Genomic DNA, 15,506 nt, shown 5'->3' with positions numbered 1-15,506 from the left:
CCCCCCGGAGCACTGCATTCAGCTCTGGGGCCCCCAGCACAAGAAGGACATGGATGTATTAGAATGAGTCCAGAAGATGAAGATGATCAGTCTAAAAGAAGGCCACAAACATGATCAGAGGGCTGGAGCACCTCTCACATGAAGACAGTCTGAGGGAGTTGGGGTTGTTCAGCCTGGAGACGAGAAGGCCCCTGGGAGACCTTACAGCGGCCTGACAGTGCCTAAAGGGGGCCTGCAGGAAAGCTGGGGAGGGACTCTGTGTCAGGGAAGATAGTGACAGGACAAGGGGGAATGGCTTTAAACTAAGAGAGGGGAGATTTGGATTAGATATTCAGAAGAAATTCTTCACCCAGAGGGTGGTGAGGCACTGGCACAGGTTGCCCAGGGAAGCTGTGGATGCCCCATCTCTGGAAGTGCTCAAGGCCAGGCTGGATGGGGCTCTGGGCAACCTGGCCTGGTGGGAGGTGTCCCTGCCCATGGCAGGGGGTTGGAACTGGGTGGTCTTCCAAGGTCTCTTCCAACCCAAACCATTCTATGGTTCAATGATTTTTCATGAATACATATTCATTGCAATCTAACCCAAAGAAAATACTGGATTCTTACACATTAAAAAAAAATATCAGTTTAGAATCACCGAGTCATAGAATATCCTGAGTTGGAAGGCACCCACAAGGATCATCAAGTCCAGCTCCTGGCTCCACACAGGACCACCCAAAAATCAAACCATATGCCTGAGAGCGTTGTTCAAACACTTCTTGTACTCTGACAGGCTTGGTGCCATGAACACATCCACTGTTTACACATCCACTGGTACTGTATCCACAAGCCTTTTGCAAGATGTAAAGTAGTGAGATGACTATCAAATGCTACTGATTAATATTTTCAAGCACTAGCTTTGTAGGATGCCCTTCCTCACAGTTTTGGCACATAGCCTCCATATAAATTTGTTATTTTGCATTGAATATTATATATTCTGAAATTTTATTTTAAGCCCTCAAATTTTAATAAAGGTTTTGAGCTTTCAGAGAGGTACACCACATTCAGCATATTCCTCAAATATTTTGTTTGCAATATTGAAAGTATATTTCAAACAGTATGTGAGCCATGACATGAATTTAATGGAAAATGTGTGTGTTTTTTGTTTGTTTGTTTTTGCATCATATTTGGTATGATCAATATGGGAATAGAAATTGCTGTATTTCTCTGATTTAGGTCCTTTTGGACCACTTTATTAATCTCTAGCTCAGTTGATGTTATTAGTTATAGCCAGAGAACAGTCACTAACATCTTTAAAAGTTATGTATTTGTTGCAGAACTGGAAGCTCACCTAATAATGCCATCTAACTCTAGATAGGTAAAGCACACGTGCTAAGAATAGGAAATACTCCGTTACTCTCGGAGAGGGGATTCTGTAACGAAGTTTGGATGGGAAATTACTTCAGATAGTGTTGTTAGGGCTTGATTTCTTTATAAAAGAAGCAACGAGTCATAACAAATTATTTTCAAGTTCTATTGTTTTGGTATATACAATTGCAAGAAGGAAACAGAATGTTCTTTGCGTTTTCTTCTTTTTTTTTTTTTTTTTTCTTCTATTTATGTTTAGCCTCATTGGTTTACCGAGGTTGGCTTTAAAGAACTACTTTTACAATTTTCACAACCTGTTCTTGAACTAGACACTTCTTACATACATGGTAGTATGTCTAGCTTTAAGCAAGCTTTTCATCTTCTTTATGGGTTTTGTGAAGTATGCTGCACTTAGCTGACAGTATGAAAAAGCTTTTTTTTTGTGTGTGTATTTGACCAAACTTTCATTATTGCAGTTGTGTTGTAGCTATTTTCTAGCCTTTTCTTTAGAAGTAGCACTTTGTTTATCCATACATCTACGTAATGTTCTTAGAAGGTTCAACTAAATAAGAAGCATATCGCTCATTTATGTTGGCTTCTGTTAAGGATTCTTTCTTCTTTCTAAAGCTGAGATTTATCTTTGAGGAATTTGATTATGGCAAAATAATATCCTTCACTCACCTGGTACTCAGTGAAGGTTGACTAGTGATCTCTGTCATTTCAAGTGGAAAAACACATTTCTTTCTGCCTTGATTCTCAAGATTTCTTAGGCTTATAATTTAAATCACCAGCCCATCCATTTTTGTCCTTAAATAAAATGACCTTTCTGCCTGGAGAGACAGGAGTGAATTTGGAAGCTACAAAATGCTATTAAATAGCTGCTAAAGTCATAGCTTATGCTTGTGAAGTGCTGGGGAAGTTGCTGCCTGTCTCCCAGATGGTTCTTCATAGCTACTGAATTTTGGAGAGAGTATGGTCAGATTTAAATTTTTAGTCCCAACTTTGATAATTTTCTCTTTGTAAGGTAGTATCCTGAGGAATCAAGATACAGTGTTAAATGCTTACATGTCTTTAGTTATTCTAAAAGGCAGCACAGAAGAACGTGATTTTTTTTCTAACTGCTTATTTGCCAATTACCCCAAACAGGCATGGAGCAGAATGCAGAATTAGGTGGCTGTCATCTGTGTAATTCCTCATCTGCAAAACCAAAGCCTAATGAGTCTGTTTCACTGAACAGAGTTTCCCATCCATATTCAGCTGAGTATTGGGCCTTCTGGTTCTATAAGTATTAAAAATAATATTAAATCTGACTTCAGTTAACTGCAATCTGTTTATAACAAGTGGCAGACAGTATCTTCATCAGGAGATGTGCCCTATTTTAATATAGAGTAAAATTATTAATTTGGGGAAAAGTTTTTCAAATAAGATCTAAAATTTTGCTGTAACTATTTCTGAATGTTTGGCCTGGTGCTCTTTCCTGGAGGGGAGGCTATTTTTTTCAAATTCCATGAAGTTTTGGCCAACATTCTTTGCCATTAACTCTAGCCAGGTTTATCTAGATTGGCCTCACTGGCTTTAGTTGTGCACTCTATCCAATGGATATTTAATGTGAAAAACAAAACATGGTAGCAGGTACCAAAACCAGGACAGCTTTTCCTTTCCCACTGTCTGCCCCCTGCACCTTACAGAATCTGTTTGCTAGGAAGCTGTGGCTCATCCTGGTTAATGTGCTCTATTTCCAGTTCTGTTACTACCAAGTTTTGCTGTGTGCAGGACGCTAAGAACGGGTGGAGAGCATCCGAATGTCACGTGGTGTAGTGGTTAGAGCATTGTCCTGGAAGGTGGGAACTGAATGTCCGTGTTTTATAAACTTAAGCCCTTCCTGAGGGCTTTTAAAAAAGGAAGGCTAAGTGAGGGAGGCTCTATTCAGGTCCTGTTCTCTGTAAAAATCATTTATCCTAAGAGTTTTCACTCAGTCTATGCAAAGACTTATACAAATGAATGCCTTTCCTCTGAACTCTGATAATAGCTTTGAGCAGTGTGAAGCTACTATTTATTTAATGAAATCTCCCACAACAAATGCATTTTAGGGGATCATTAGCCCTTTGGATTAAAGGGGAGATGATGATGATTATTATTATTATTTAGACCTTTGTAATATTAGAAAACCACTGGGCAATTCTGTATATTAGATATCTTCAGCTATGTGGAGTATCAGGATGGACAGAGCAAAGAAGCAATGTGAGGGAAGACTGAGGAATGCCAACAGCATGCTATGTGTGGGCAGCTTCCATTACCCTCTGCCTCAGCTGCGCTTGGTGCTGTCTAGCGTTGCCAGTACCTTTCAAATACAAAAATTCAACAGATTTTCCTACTTATTTTTTATTAATTATTCTTCCGGTGAAAGGAAATAGAGCTAAGTTCCAATAATCAACAGAAAATATTACTCAATGCAGTGAAACCCAAGTCGCTTGTAATAAAATTTTCCATATTTTAAAAAGCAGTATAAACAGTAATGAAGTTTTGGCTGGCCAACCAGTGTGTCGCAATTATTGGAAGCAGAGGTGTTACAGATCTTCAGAAGTATGTCTAAGTCCAGTAGACATAAATAGAGTGTGTTGTGATCTCTTATCATCATACAAGCAGACCTTCAATTTTGGTTCGTCTCTCACAAGTTCTGAAACATCAGTTTGAGAGAAGAATGAAAGAAATTAGAGTATTTATTACCTACATGTACAGATTGGAGTTTTTAACTGTGCAATGGGTTAAACCTAACATCACATGTAGTGTCAAACTGTGTGTTGCTCACCAATTCCCTCCTACCAAAACCATCAAATGAAGCATACTGGTGGTCCTGCTGTAACGTATCTCTGAGGTTCTTGCTCTATTCCTTCCGAGCGCATTGCTACAGCTCTTCTGGGCTGCCTTTTCAATCTCCTCACTATAAATACGTAGTATAAATATTTTGGTGATGCTGTGTGCTAAAGAAATTAGCAAGTAGCATATGACAATCACTTTTTTTTTATTATCGGTAACTTAAGAAAAAAAACACACATACACACACATCCTTTACTGTGCATATTTTTCAATTTTCCTAGATTTCGCAAGGAGCATCCCTAAACGATTTACAGAAAAAGAAGAGGCGTGCGCCTCTTCCACCAACTCTGTCTGCTCCGCCCACTCCTGCCATGCCAAATAGGACAGAAGAGGTGGAAGACAAGAGGAAGAGCACAATGGGTGAGAGATGCTGTTTTCTCCTGTATAATTCCATGCATGTGCTTTCAACACTCACTGTTCAAAGTTTCTTTAATTCTGTTATGCTGTGAGTTGGGAGCTTTTGTAACTTGGCTGGGGTGGAGAATGCATTTACATTGCAGAATGAAAGTCTGGAAATAAGTGTTTCTATATTACCTCATTTTAATGGCACCATTCAGAGGACCAGAAAACAGTAAAATGTATATGACACTTGTCAGATGATTTGAATGTTTTGTATGAGTTAGATAATTCAAAAGCAGTAGCTATTCTGTGCCTCTAAGGTCATGGTCATTTTGCTAGTAAAAAGTGAAGAGAGAGACAAGGCAATACTGAATACATCTGAAGCCATGGGGTCTACTAGAACTGAGGTACAATTAAGCTAGTTCAGATTCTCCTCATATTCCTAAAGCCTGAAGACATTTTCTTTTTCTGTAGGCCTCCAAAAGTTTGACATCAAGTCAGTTGATGGTCAGTGAAGTTTTTATTTTGAATTTGTTCCTAAATTAATCTCTCCTGAGTCTTTAGCTAGAAGAAGAGAACTGGCTCTCTTAAAGGAATTCCATACATAGCTGGTGACAATGAGGGAACTGTAGTCTTCAGCAGTACGTGATACACCTTTACTCTCACGTAGGAAAATGTTCTCCCAAACCTCTGTCATGATCTGACTGCTAGCTCATTCAGGTTGGTGGGAGCTTTGTCCAAGTGAGGACCCCAAGATTATGCTTTTAGCAAACAACGTGATTTTGTGATGGGTAAAGATATGAGATAATAACCCCACATATTGAAACGTTTTTTTCAGTACATTAAGAGAAGCATTCAAGTGCTGTAATGCACTCAATGCACTTCAGTTCATGTCTTTGACCTCATGTTCCATAAAGTGCCTAAGACATACAGATATGACATCCTGTCATACATAATTGCTTACATTATGAAAGCCTCACAGTTTAGAAAGAAACCTCTTGGCTTTGTTCCAACATTTATTTACAGTAAATGCTTCACATTTAATGCCTCAGCATTTATGTAGCAGCAGGAGTCCATTATCTTGTGACATGCTCGACTCCATTGACATCTCTTATTTAAGCCCTCCAAGGGGAATGTTATCACTGTGCCATATAATACAGGGTTTTTCAGCAAATTGGCTTACTTTTAACTATTGCTGATGCCACAGCCTGAAACTCCTCATGTCTTGCCCTGTTGCAAGTCACTTATTGATGACATTTGGTGCTTCAACTTTTTGTAAGTGTTAATTTTATTTTGTATCAGTGCTCATAACGTTACAGCTGAAATAAAGCAGAGCATAACCACTTCTAGTCCATTCAGTGCTGTGTACATAAGTGCTAGCTGGCCAGACTCTGTTACGTAGGGTTCTGTAGTATCGTTTACTTTAATGGAGCCTTATTAATTTACACCAACAAAGAACTCATCCCACAGTAGCCCGATCCCCAGTGCTTTTCATTTTCTGCTGCTTTCTTGAATGAATACATTCATTAACAAGAAAAAAATGTTACAGTGAGGGAAGGTTGGTAAAACAGCCTCTCTTTGAGGCCCTTGCAAGAAAATGATGAGAAAGCACAGATGGCTCTGAAAGCAGGAGAGAAAAGCTGTGAAAAAAGCAAGACAGTAGTGAGGGGGAAAAAGTGCTGCAAGAAACAGGCAGCCTCATGATGAAAAAAGGATTAAAGCTACCTGTATATCTCCCAAGTTAGCAACATGAATCCAAGCAAAAGATCAATCAAAAATATCCTCGAACTGGTGAATGGGGCACATTCAATACTGAACCACTTCCTCTGACCCCAAAGCATTGTGCCCAATTTCCTCAAAGCAGTTAAAAAAAGTCTGCACATTTGCCAGCATTTAATTGTCTTCAATCTCTACAAACTAGTGACTCCTAAGTAACAAATCAGAATGGCTTAATCTTTTTTTCCTGCCTCTTGGCGCTATTCCCCTTCTCAGCAGCACCAGAGCATGAGCCTAGGAGCGATGGCACAGACCAGAGGTCCATCTCAGCCAGCATCCATCTTCAGCTATGACCAGTAGCAGATGCCTAGGGCAGGGCATGAGAGCAGAACAAGCAGGCAGTCCTGCTTCCTCAGCTGACTTGCAGCCTCCGAGGACTTGCTGAGCTGCAATAGCTCTAGGTCTGTACACCACAAACTGGCAGCAGCTTTTTGACATTGCAAATGGTTAATGCAGCGTAGTCCAACGGTGCACGTATTTATGCAGATATTGTACATAGCATTGAAATGAGCCTCCAGCAAGTTATGAGCATTTCCTTTGGTAGCTTAAAACAGTTTTATAAAGAATGACTTAATCAGCTGCTTTCCCGCAATGTCAAAATAATACAAAAACTACTCACAAAAAAGAAAAACCCGTCAACATACCTACTTAAAAATAGTGATCTGAGGCATTCTCCTTTTTCTCTTACAGAGAGGGGGAAATGGTCACATAATGTATCCTAGAGGTCAACAAATTCATGCAGTTTGGCACTTATGGAAAATAAAACATTTTTCTCTTGTTTTTATTTTCTTACACACCTTTTTTTTCACTTTTCTTTTTTGAATTTTCATCCTTCCTTATATTTGGCAAAACACCAGTGAAGATTTCAGCTGTTAGCTGGGATGTACACGTATGTGCTTAGCCTATTTCTGGTCCCAATGTTGTTGATTTAAGAGAGACCAGGCTTTTCCTTCTCCCTTAATTATCTGGGGCTAAATAAGAGCAGAATTAGATCCAGAAGGACTTTGGTTGTGGGTGAGGGAAAATCATCGTGTATTTTAGAAATAACAGCAAACGTAGCAATCGTTGTCTTGACGCTGAAGTAACTAGTCGATTGATCCCCCCTGTAGGTGATGGACGGCAGGTGCCACAAAAGCCTCCTAGAGGCATCACTCGGGGTCCACCCGAGTTAGTGATCCCCCCACCCCCACCTTACCCTCCTCCTGACAGAGACAGTATGGATCCAGCAGTCTGTTACAGAGAAGCAGATGTTACAGCACCAACAAAGCTGGTACCTAAACGTATGTTTCCAAATATATGTGTGTATGCATCTCATCTCTGTTGATGGTTATTCTCAGGGGTAGCCTTTCCAGACTTTCCTTTCTGCTCTTTGGATATATGTGTCTGTTTTTTTCCCTTTTTTTCCAGCCTGTTGTCTTTTGAAATGCCCAATGCAGTGTAACTAATTGATGTAAAGTAAATTAAGGACTTGTTTGGAGACCGGTTTGCTGGAGATACCTGGCCATTCTCTAGAAGCATTTAAAAGCAACCATCAAAACATGACTTCACCCAGCTGGAAGCAGAAATTCGTTGCCTTGTATTAATTCTCCATCTTTGATTTTCTGTACTAACATTTTTTCTCTCTCCAGAGACAAATTCCTTTGAGAGTCAATAGGTCTATCAGTCTAGGTTGAAAACTCCAGGGTGTCTCCCTTCAGGAAAATGAAGCCATTTACAGAAGCTGTATATTGTTAAAGGCCTTCCTGTCCTAATGGATACGTCTTCCTTGACATCTCTGGATAATCCTTTGTGTGCTCTTCCCCTCAGGGCATAACTGTTATCTGACAAAAAAATGCAATAGTTTCCACATCCATGTGTATTTGTGAAAAGCATGTTTTCATGCTTTTTCACGCTTATCCATTGACTGTCTTTAAGTCTTTGTACATGATCCAAGTCTTTGATCATATAGTGTATTCTCTGCGGGCTTGACCTGCACACCCATGGAGATCCTGTGAAGGCAACAGAGCTCTGCACATTATGGCATCTCATGGACACACTTCTTTGAAGGTTAGGAGTCTGTCTCCTAACCGTGGAATAGAGAAATGCCTCCATTAGCTGCTAATTTGACAAAGATATTTTTCCAGGACATTTTCTTTACCAAAATTATTCTTCAGGTAGCAGTTAAACTGATACATTAACATCAGTGGTTTATCTGCTCAGTGCCAACTAAATCTAAAGTATTATTTTTCAAATCTGTGCTAAGGAAATACAGATTGATGAGCTTTATAGCGGGGAGAGAAAAAAAAAAAAAAAAAGGAGATCCATACTAACAGAAAACTTGAATCTTATTGAGGATTAAACCTAATTCATTTCTTTACTACCATATGCACAGAAACCATATCATACTTGAAATCTTTTTTTTTTACTAGATACCATCAGCTTGCCTACAATGTTTTCTTTATTAAAAGTCTGTTGTGGCCTTCTTTGCATTAATATTTCTGCTTCATTTGAGTTTCTACCACTCCAATATTTTGCAACACTTTCCTGATCTACCTTGGTGATCAAATACACTTTAATCAATGCAGCTCTGATGTTATCCGCCCGATCACTTGCTCTTAAACAAACACAATATCCCAGCCAAAATGATTTGATTAAGCTTGTGCATGGAAACATAAGATGAGTTTTTATTATCCTCGGTTTACTAAGAGCAAAGCAGTACTGCTTAGTGGATATTTATTTTAGACTTAAAGCATCAGTGTTGAAGAGGGACAAGTTTAGCTTCATAATTATGCTGCGCGCTACCTAGATATAGTCATGTATAGATTTACAGAAGAGAAACGTGTATAGATGTACCCATGAGAGAAGGCAGCACACACGACGGATGCTAATTATATTGCTTAATGCCATTCTGAAAGGTGCTTAGATACCGTAGCGACTGAGTGGTATAGGAACGGAGTTTTGCAATGATGGTTTTTATTGCCTGAGAATGCCTCAAGCAGTGCAAATAGGACTTTGGCGGTAGATTCAAAGGACAACAAAGTTCTCAATCTTCCTGACTCTAACCTCAGTAAGTGTTTTCTCATAGAACAAGGTGGGAAGGCGGATAAGCTACTGATGCCAGATATTGATGAAAGGCATATTTGTTCTGAAATCACTCTCAAAACAGCTTTCTTTGATGATGATTGTGGTCTCCTTTTGCTGAGTGGGTGACTGTCAGCAGCAGTTTGACAAGATGCGATTCCCGTTCAGAAATTATAATTCTGTGATCGTGTGGAGTTTAAATTCTTGCTCCTTATGATCTGCTATGGTTTGTGAGGCACTGTGCCCCACCCCTTGTTCCTTCCCAGCAAACACACAGTCGTCCCATTGTGCTCTGAGAAACCCATGGTGAGGAATTTTCATTTCATAGGGGATGGTGGTAATCGCTCTTCACAGAGTTTTCCAAACTTAGGTAGAGCATAAGTCATTCATGAATAGAGCTTTTAGTAAGATACTTGGGTTTTTCTGGCTCTAATGGTAAGAGTCTCTCCCACAAACAAGAGTGCAATTGTTCTTCCTGGTTTTTGCTCTTCAATCTTTTTATTCTCATTACAGGTTTTCCTGTTAATTTTTATTAACAGGTTTTCCTGTTAATTTTTGGTCTGGTTGAACCTTAGTTGCATGTTGTGTGCATGTCGAAAATTATATGTTTATGGGATCCTTTCTCCTTCCTTATCTTATTAATCAGATTGTTCATGGCCTGTGATTTTAAGATTGAGTGTGCCTTGGTAATACAGAAATGGAGATTAACACCTCTCTTGCATGGCTTTGGTTAATGGCATTTAGCTCCTGAAGTTCTCAATAAACAACTCAATAGCAAGCTCTGTACTACTCATATCAGGTAAAGAATCCATATATTGAAAGATTGCTGTACCTAGAGGTACAACTAAAACATATTGCCTTGGAGTGTTTCCAAGTAGATCAGATAATCAGGCAGTACAGTTTGGGTCGGAAATGACCTTTAAAGACCATCTAACCCAACACCCCTGCCATGGGAGTCATTAGAATAAATTCAGTATTCCTGTGAACCTCTTTGATTAGCCATTTTTATTTGGCTGTTATGAACTGTCATATAGAAATCCAGTAAGAAATTAAGAAGGTTAAAAAACAAAAGACACTTCACCTTCACTCTTACACAGAATAAGGTGCTAATGAACTTCTGTCTTTAAAAATGAGATTGTTATTTGAATTTGTCTTTTTTAAAATAATCAATCTTCTTCTGACTTAGTCAGAAATATTCTTCTTCTGACTTAGTCAGAAAGTTTGAAGGGGATGAAGTAGGGATGAAGTGATGAAGTGATTAGTAGAAGAAGTATTTCCCAATTATTTTATATGAACAACATGTATGCTACTAGTTGATGGGTAATAACAAGTTCATTTTAAGAAACAGAGAAGAAAGGAGCCTTGTCCCCGTGTTTAATTTTTAACGTTTTCTGTGATATCGTTGATATACTGATGGGTAATATAAGCCACCTGACAAAAGCTGTGACAGTTTCACAAGCAATTTAGCCATATTTCTCCAGTCAGTCACCTTAGATATTTAGTTTTTCACAGTGATTAGGGATAGTTTCTAAGGGTTGGACTTTGTTAACTTTAAGCAAAAACAGGTAGAGAAACTCCTAGAGAGAAAATGACTTTTTTACATGTGTTTCAGAATTAATAGAGAACTGTGGACTGCTCAGTAGGTAACTTTGCTTGCCTATTATAATGCAGTACTGCAAAAGGAGTCTTTCAGTTTTTCCAGCCTTTTCTTTTTTAAAGATGGGCTTTAAGGCAAGAAAATCAGTAAGGGTGACTTAGGAGGCTTATACCACCATCACTCTTTTCCAGCCTGATCTGAGAATAAAGAACGAAGCTGAATCTCCAGCACCATATATCTTGTACCTTCTAGAGAATTAAAATTCAGTCCAAGTTAAGCAGAGTTCATAGACATGCTGCCTATCAGTGTTGTGCTGTTGGGATCAAGTTAGCTTATACATAAACCCAGGGAGTTAGTCTCAGAGCATCTGTGGGATTTTCAATTTCTGTATGTCTGCACCTAACTACACCTCCTTTGGGCATCTGATTCTTGAAGGTTGCTGGGCATGCTAGCCATTCTGTTGCCTTATGTACACAATGTTTATAATTTTATCATTTTACTCTTTTTCCCCCAACAGTTTATTGTTGTGCATCATTCCCTTCATACACCAAGCGCGTCTGACAGACCCTGCCTCTTCCTATGACCTTCATACCTCTGAACCTCCTGTTGCCTCTGCTACCCTGATTCTTCTGTTGCCTTTCTTCTTTCCCTGCTGGAAAAGAACCTTTTTTCTTTCTGACTGAAATTTCAGCTTCCTTTCTTTTCGAACTTGCACATTCTCTTTTAATTACTGTTGATTATTTTTGGCTGTTGTTCCTACTCATTTGTGAGATGTATGCTCCGGAACTGAATGCTGTGTTATATAAATCTATGTATCAGCCTCAGAAAGATTATCCGTACATTTGTCTATTCTTTTTCAAAAGATTGTCTTTATTTTGATCCATGGTTTGATTTGATTTGTTGTTTCAAATAGTGTGTGTATGGGGGAGGGAAGAGTGGTTTACTTTCAATACCATCTAAAGATTTCATGAAAACTTTCTAAAAACATTTTTCTTTCCTCTATTAGCGTAGGTATAACATTTTACATTCTCAAATTTATCCTATTTTTCCTACATAGTGTATGTTCTGTTCCCTTGGTACAAAAGTAGAACTGGGCATGGCCTAGGCAAGTTGAAGTACAGGATTCTTTCTATATCTTGGCTATCAGTCAAGGTGCCAAGAAAAAAAAAAAAGAAAGATCTGTCAGATTAAAAGGGGCCTAAAAGGGATACTAAGAATCAGTACCAAATGCACTGATTCATAGACTTTACTTCTGCTTTCATCCTGATGCTTAGTATGATTAATTTTATCTTGATGTTGGAGACATCCTATGGAAATCAAGGTGTGTGTTCTATTTCTGTAACAAAAGATGCAAACACCGTTTGCTCAAGATAAATCTCGTTCCACAAGTCCCCTTTTTACAGCTGTAGTAGGAATACTCAGTATGTTATAATTATATCAGTTATAGGACTGTACTTAACGAAAACTTCTTTTCACTGAAGAAAGTTCTTCGTGTGAACAGCCCATAAGGCATGTATTTTTAATCATTCTGAATTATAAACATAGGTTTTATGAGCTGCAATGGTGCACACACCCAGAACTATTCTGACCTCACATGTACTGTGATTTAAGACATTTATGTTACTTAAATTAGTGAGTTGCAATACATAACTATAATTTAAATGATGAAAAATTATTGTTTTACCCTCAAGCAAACAATCATGTTCATCTTGAATCCTTTCCAGGTAGGCAAAATGGAGAATAAGAAAACAACGCATTCCTACAGATAATATGAAACATGACTAAAAAGGGTTCTGATGGTTTTTAATACAAATATGACATGTAGTTAATAAGTTCTAAGTGATGCCTCAGAAAGTATACTTAATACCCTAAGGTATTCTAATAAAAGTGGAGTGGAATTGAACTCTCGATGCTGCCAGGTACTTTGTAATAGCTTCTTAAGACAGGACAATGGTTTAATTGTAAGTCTTCTCTCTTTAAATAAATAAATAAATAAAATAAAACAAAGAAACAACTAGTAGATATTCACAACATGAAGATGAAGAAGCTAATTTACCCCTTCTCATTACTCTATTTACATCCTATTTGTAACTCCACAGAGTTACATGCCCATGGAGTTAAGACTAGTATAAAAATGGAATAATGAAGTGGTGAAACAAAGGGGTTTATATTGAGCACAGTGTAGAAGTACAGTGTATTGTAAAAGCAGTATTGTGTACTGACACCAGTTTCACTTACTGAAAGCTCAAGTTTTCAAGTAAATTACATTTTTGATGAAAAAATTTCCTTGCCATGAAAGAATATAATTCTGACCCTCTCCATATATCTGACAGTTTGCTGTGAGAAGCTGTTTCCATGTGGTCTGCTGAAACTTGAAAAAGCTCTGGGTGAAAACTAAAAAAATTCATGACTCATCCTTAATATACTTGCTTTTTGTATTAAAATGCAACATTTGCCTTTAAAAAAAAGTTTGTGGAAATTGATATTGTCTGTCAAATTTCTATGTAAAATATTTTAATGACCCATTTTATCTAGCTAGCTTGTCTTCCTGATTTTTTTAAAAAGAAAATCCATGCTTTTGCTAGCTCGTATCCTTTGTTTCTTAAAATTTCTAAATGCCGGGTACATGTATATAGTATTGAACAACACAAAAAATAAAAAGTACTGTATCTTTACAAGAAATCATTTTAATTATAAGAAATTATGCTTATGCTCTATCATTAGCATGTTTAAAACCTCCCATTAGTATATACAGTGTGGGAAAGAACTTCCAATGACACTCATTAAATCCAAATCTATTCAATGGAATTGCATAGATATGCCATTTCACAACTGTAAATTCATTAATAATGTGTGTACAAGGGGGTAGACTGTTCAAGCAAAGCGTGACCATGGGAATGTGAACTTGATGGATGTTGGTTCACGAGCACCATCTCAGCACCGAGGTGCGCTCGGGGAATCCCCACTTGCTCTGGGCTTTGACCCAGTGTTCCTGAAGTCACCTCAGTTCTGCTCCTGGAAGAGAATAAGGGTGTTTCTGTCATTTTCAGTGGCAGGAAGAAATACTAGTTTAGGTCAGTTTGATGGAACATGAAGTTAACAGTGATATAAAAGCATGTTGACTGTTTACTCCTTTCATTTTATTCATAGAGACAATAGAAATTTGCTGAGAATGACTGATTGATAATTATTAGAATTATAGCATCATTCAGGTTGGAAAAGACCTTTAAGATCATCTAGTCCAACCTTTAACCTAGTGCTAAACTATTATTCTATGCTTCACCAAAATGGTCTTACCAGAGTTAGTAGGAAAATGCATTTAAGTTATTCAGCATTTGTCTGCACTACCAAACAGCAATGCTGGAATACTCTCCTTCAGAGTAGGATACCTCAGGTGAAAAAAAAAAAAAACAAAAAACATGCAGAGATAGTATAAATCAAGACAGTTTCCAGTATTATGACTCCAAAGGCATTGACACCGAGTGCCTGTAGGAAATAAGGACAGATATATAATTTATGATTAGTCCCGTTCTGATGCATGGTAAATGTCCTTAAACAGATTAAGCTTCATGATGCACAGATTTTACTGACTGCCCCTCTAAAACTTTTTTTTTTTTAATGTTGACCACCAGAGGGAGCTGACGTTGTCGCATATCTGCAATAGGTAGCGAGAAAGGATAATGCTAAAAGTGAATTTTAAGCTATAGTTGTCATATTTATGCAAAGGCTTTAAGTCTTTAACAAAGTCATAAAATTAAACCTAGTTTACAGAGTTGTTCTGTTCATCAACTAAAACGAAAAACAAATTTATTTTCTATGATTTTTAATCAGTTTCATCACAAATAGGAAAACAAAGATAAATCATATTTGCATGTGATGCTAGTGTGATGGCATCTTCCAAATATAAGCTCAAATTTCTACTTTAGGTGTTCTTGCAAAGGGTGTTGGCATATTATGTTGCCTATTATATTGTATAGATATTGCCTGTGTATCTAGTCTAGCTGTGCCCAAGGTGTGGAAATTAGTGCACATAGCTGCTGTATGTGCTTAAGAACAAGTGCATAGGAATACGTCATGTTTAGTGTTGATATAGAAGGATGTGTTCTGCTAGAAATGTTTATCAGCATGACTTGTAGCATTTTAAAAGTGTGTGCAGATTATTTTAGTATCCATCCTCTTTCACTGACAAGTGACTTTGTTATCAGCAATTCAGTCATTCAGAGATGAAGACTGAAGTTTTGAAGACTCTGCAAACACCCTTAAATGTTTTTTCTACATATAATGCTCTTTTTTTTTTCTTTTTTCTTTTTTTTTTTTTATGATTGATCTTTGAGGATTTAAATGAATGCAGACTTTCTCACTGAGCAGCTGGAATTTTTTTCTTTTTCAGTGACAGGGCTGCAAAATACTAAGCTTTGAATTCATTCCATTTTTATCTTTAGAAAATGTGCTACTGGTCCAGAACTGAAACTGATTCTGGACAGGTAAAATGTGGAGAGAATATTTAGAATAT

The 15,506-nt window shown here is 37.8% G+C and overlaps 1 protein-coding gene across 15 annotated transcripts in view; it reads left to right on the top strand.

Annotated features, from left to right (window-relative positions):
* The window catches only part of COBL (cordon-bleu WH2 repeat protein), a 154,696-nt gene that overhangs the window by 98,886 nt on the left and 40,304 nt on the right, over window positions 1–15,506 (top strand). For 14 of the 15 annotated variants that reach the window (XM_068671105.1, XM_068671095.1, XM_068671093.1 and 11 more), the window contains 2 exons: window positions 4,443–4,581; window positions 7,446–7,616. In XM_068671105.1, the coding sequence (XP_068527206.1) occupies window positions 4,443–4,581; window positions 7,446–7,616 (310 nt within the window). The remainder of the gene's footprint in view (window positions 1–4,442; window positions 4,582–7,445; window positions 7,617–15,506) is intronic. The other variant, XM_068671096.1, reaches the window with a different exon arrangement.

Source organism: Anas acuta, chromosome 2 (assembly GCF_963932015.1).
Source record: "Anas acuta chromosome 2, bAnaAcu1.1, whole genome shotgun sequence".
In the NCBI taxonomy this organism is placed as follows: Eukaryota; Metazoa; Chordata; class Aves; order Anseriformes; family Anatidae; genus Anas; species Anas acuta.
The sequence above is the reverse complement of the archived record's forward strand: the minus strand, read 5'-3'. Positions and strand labels throughout refer to the sequence as shown.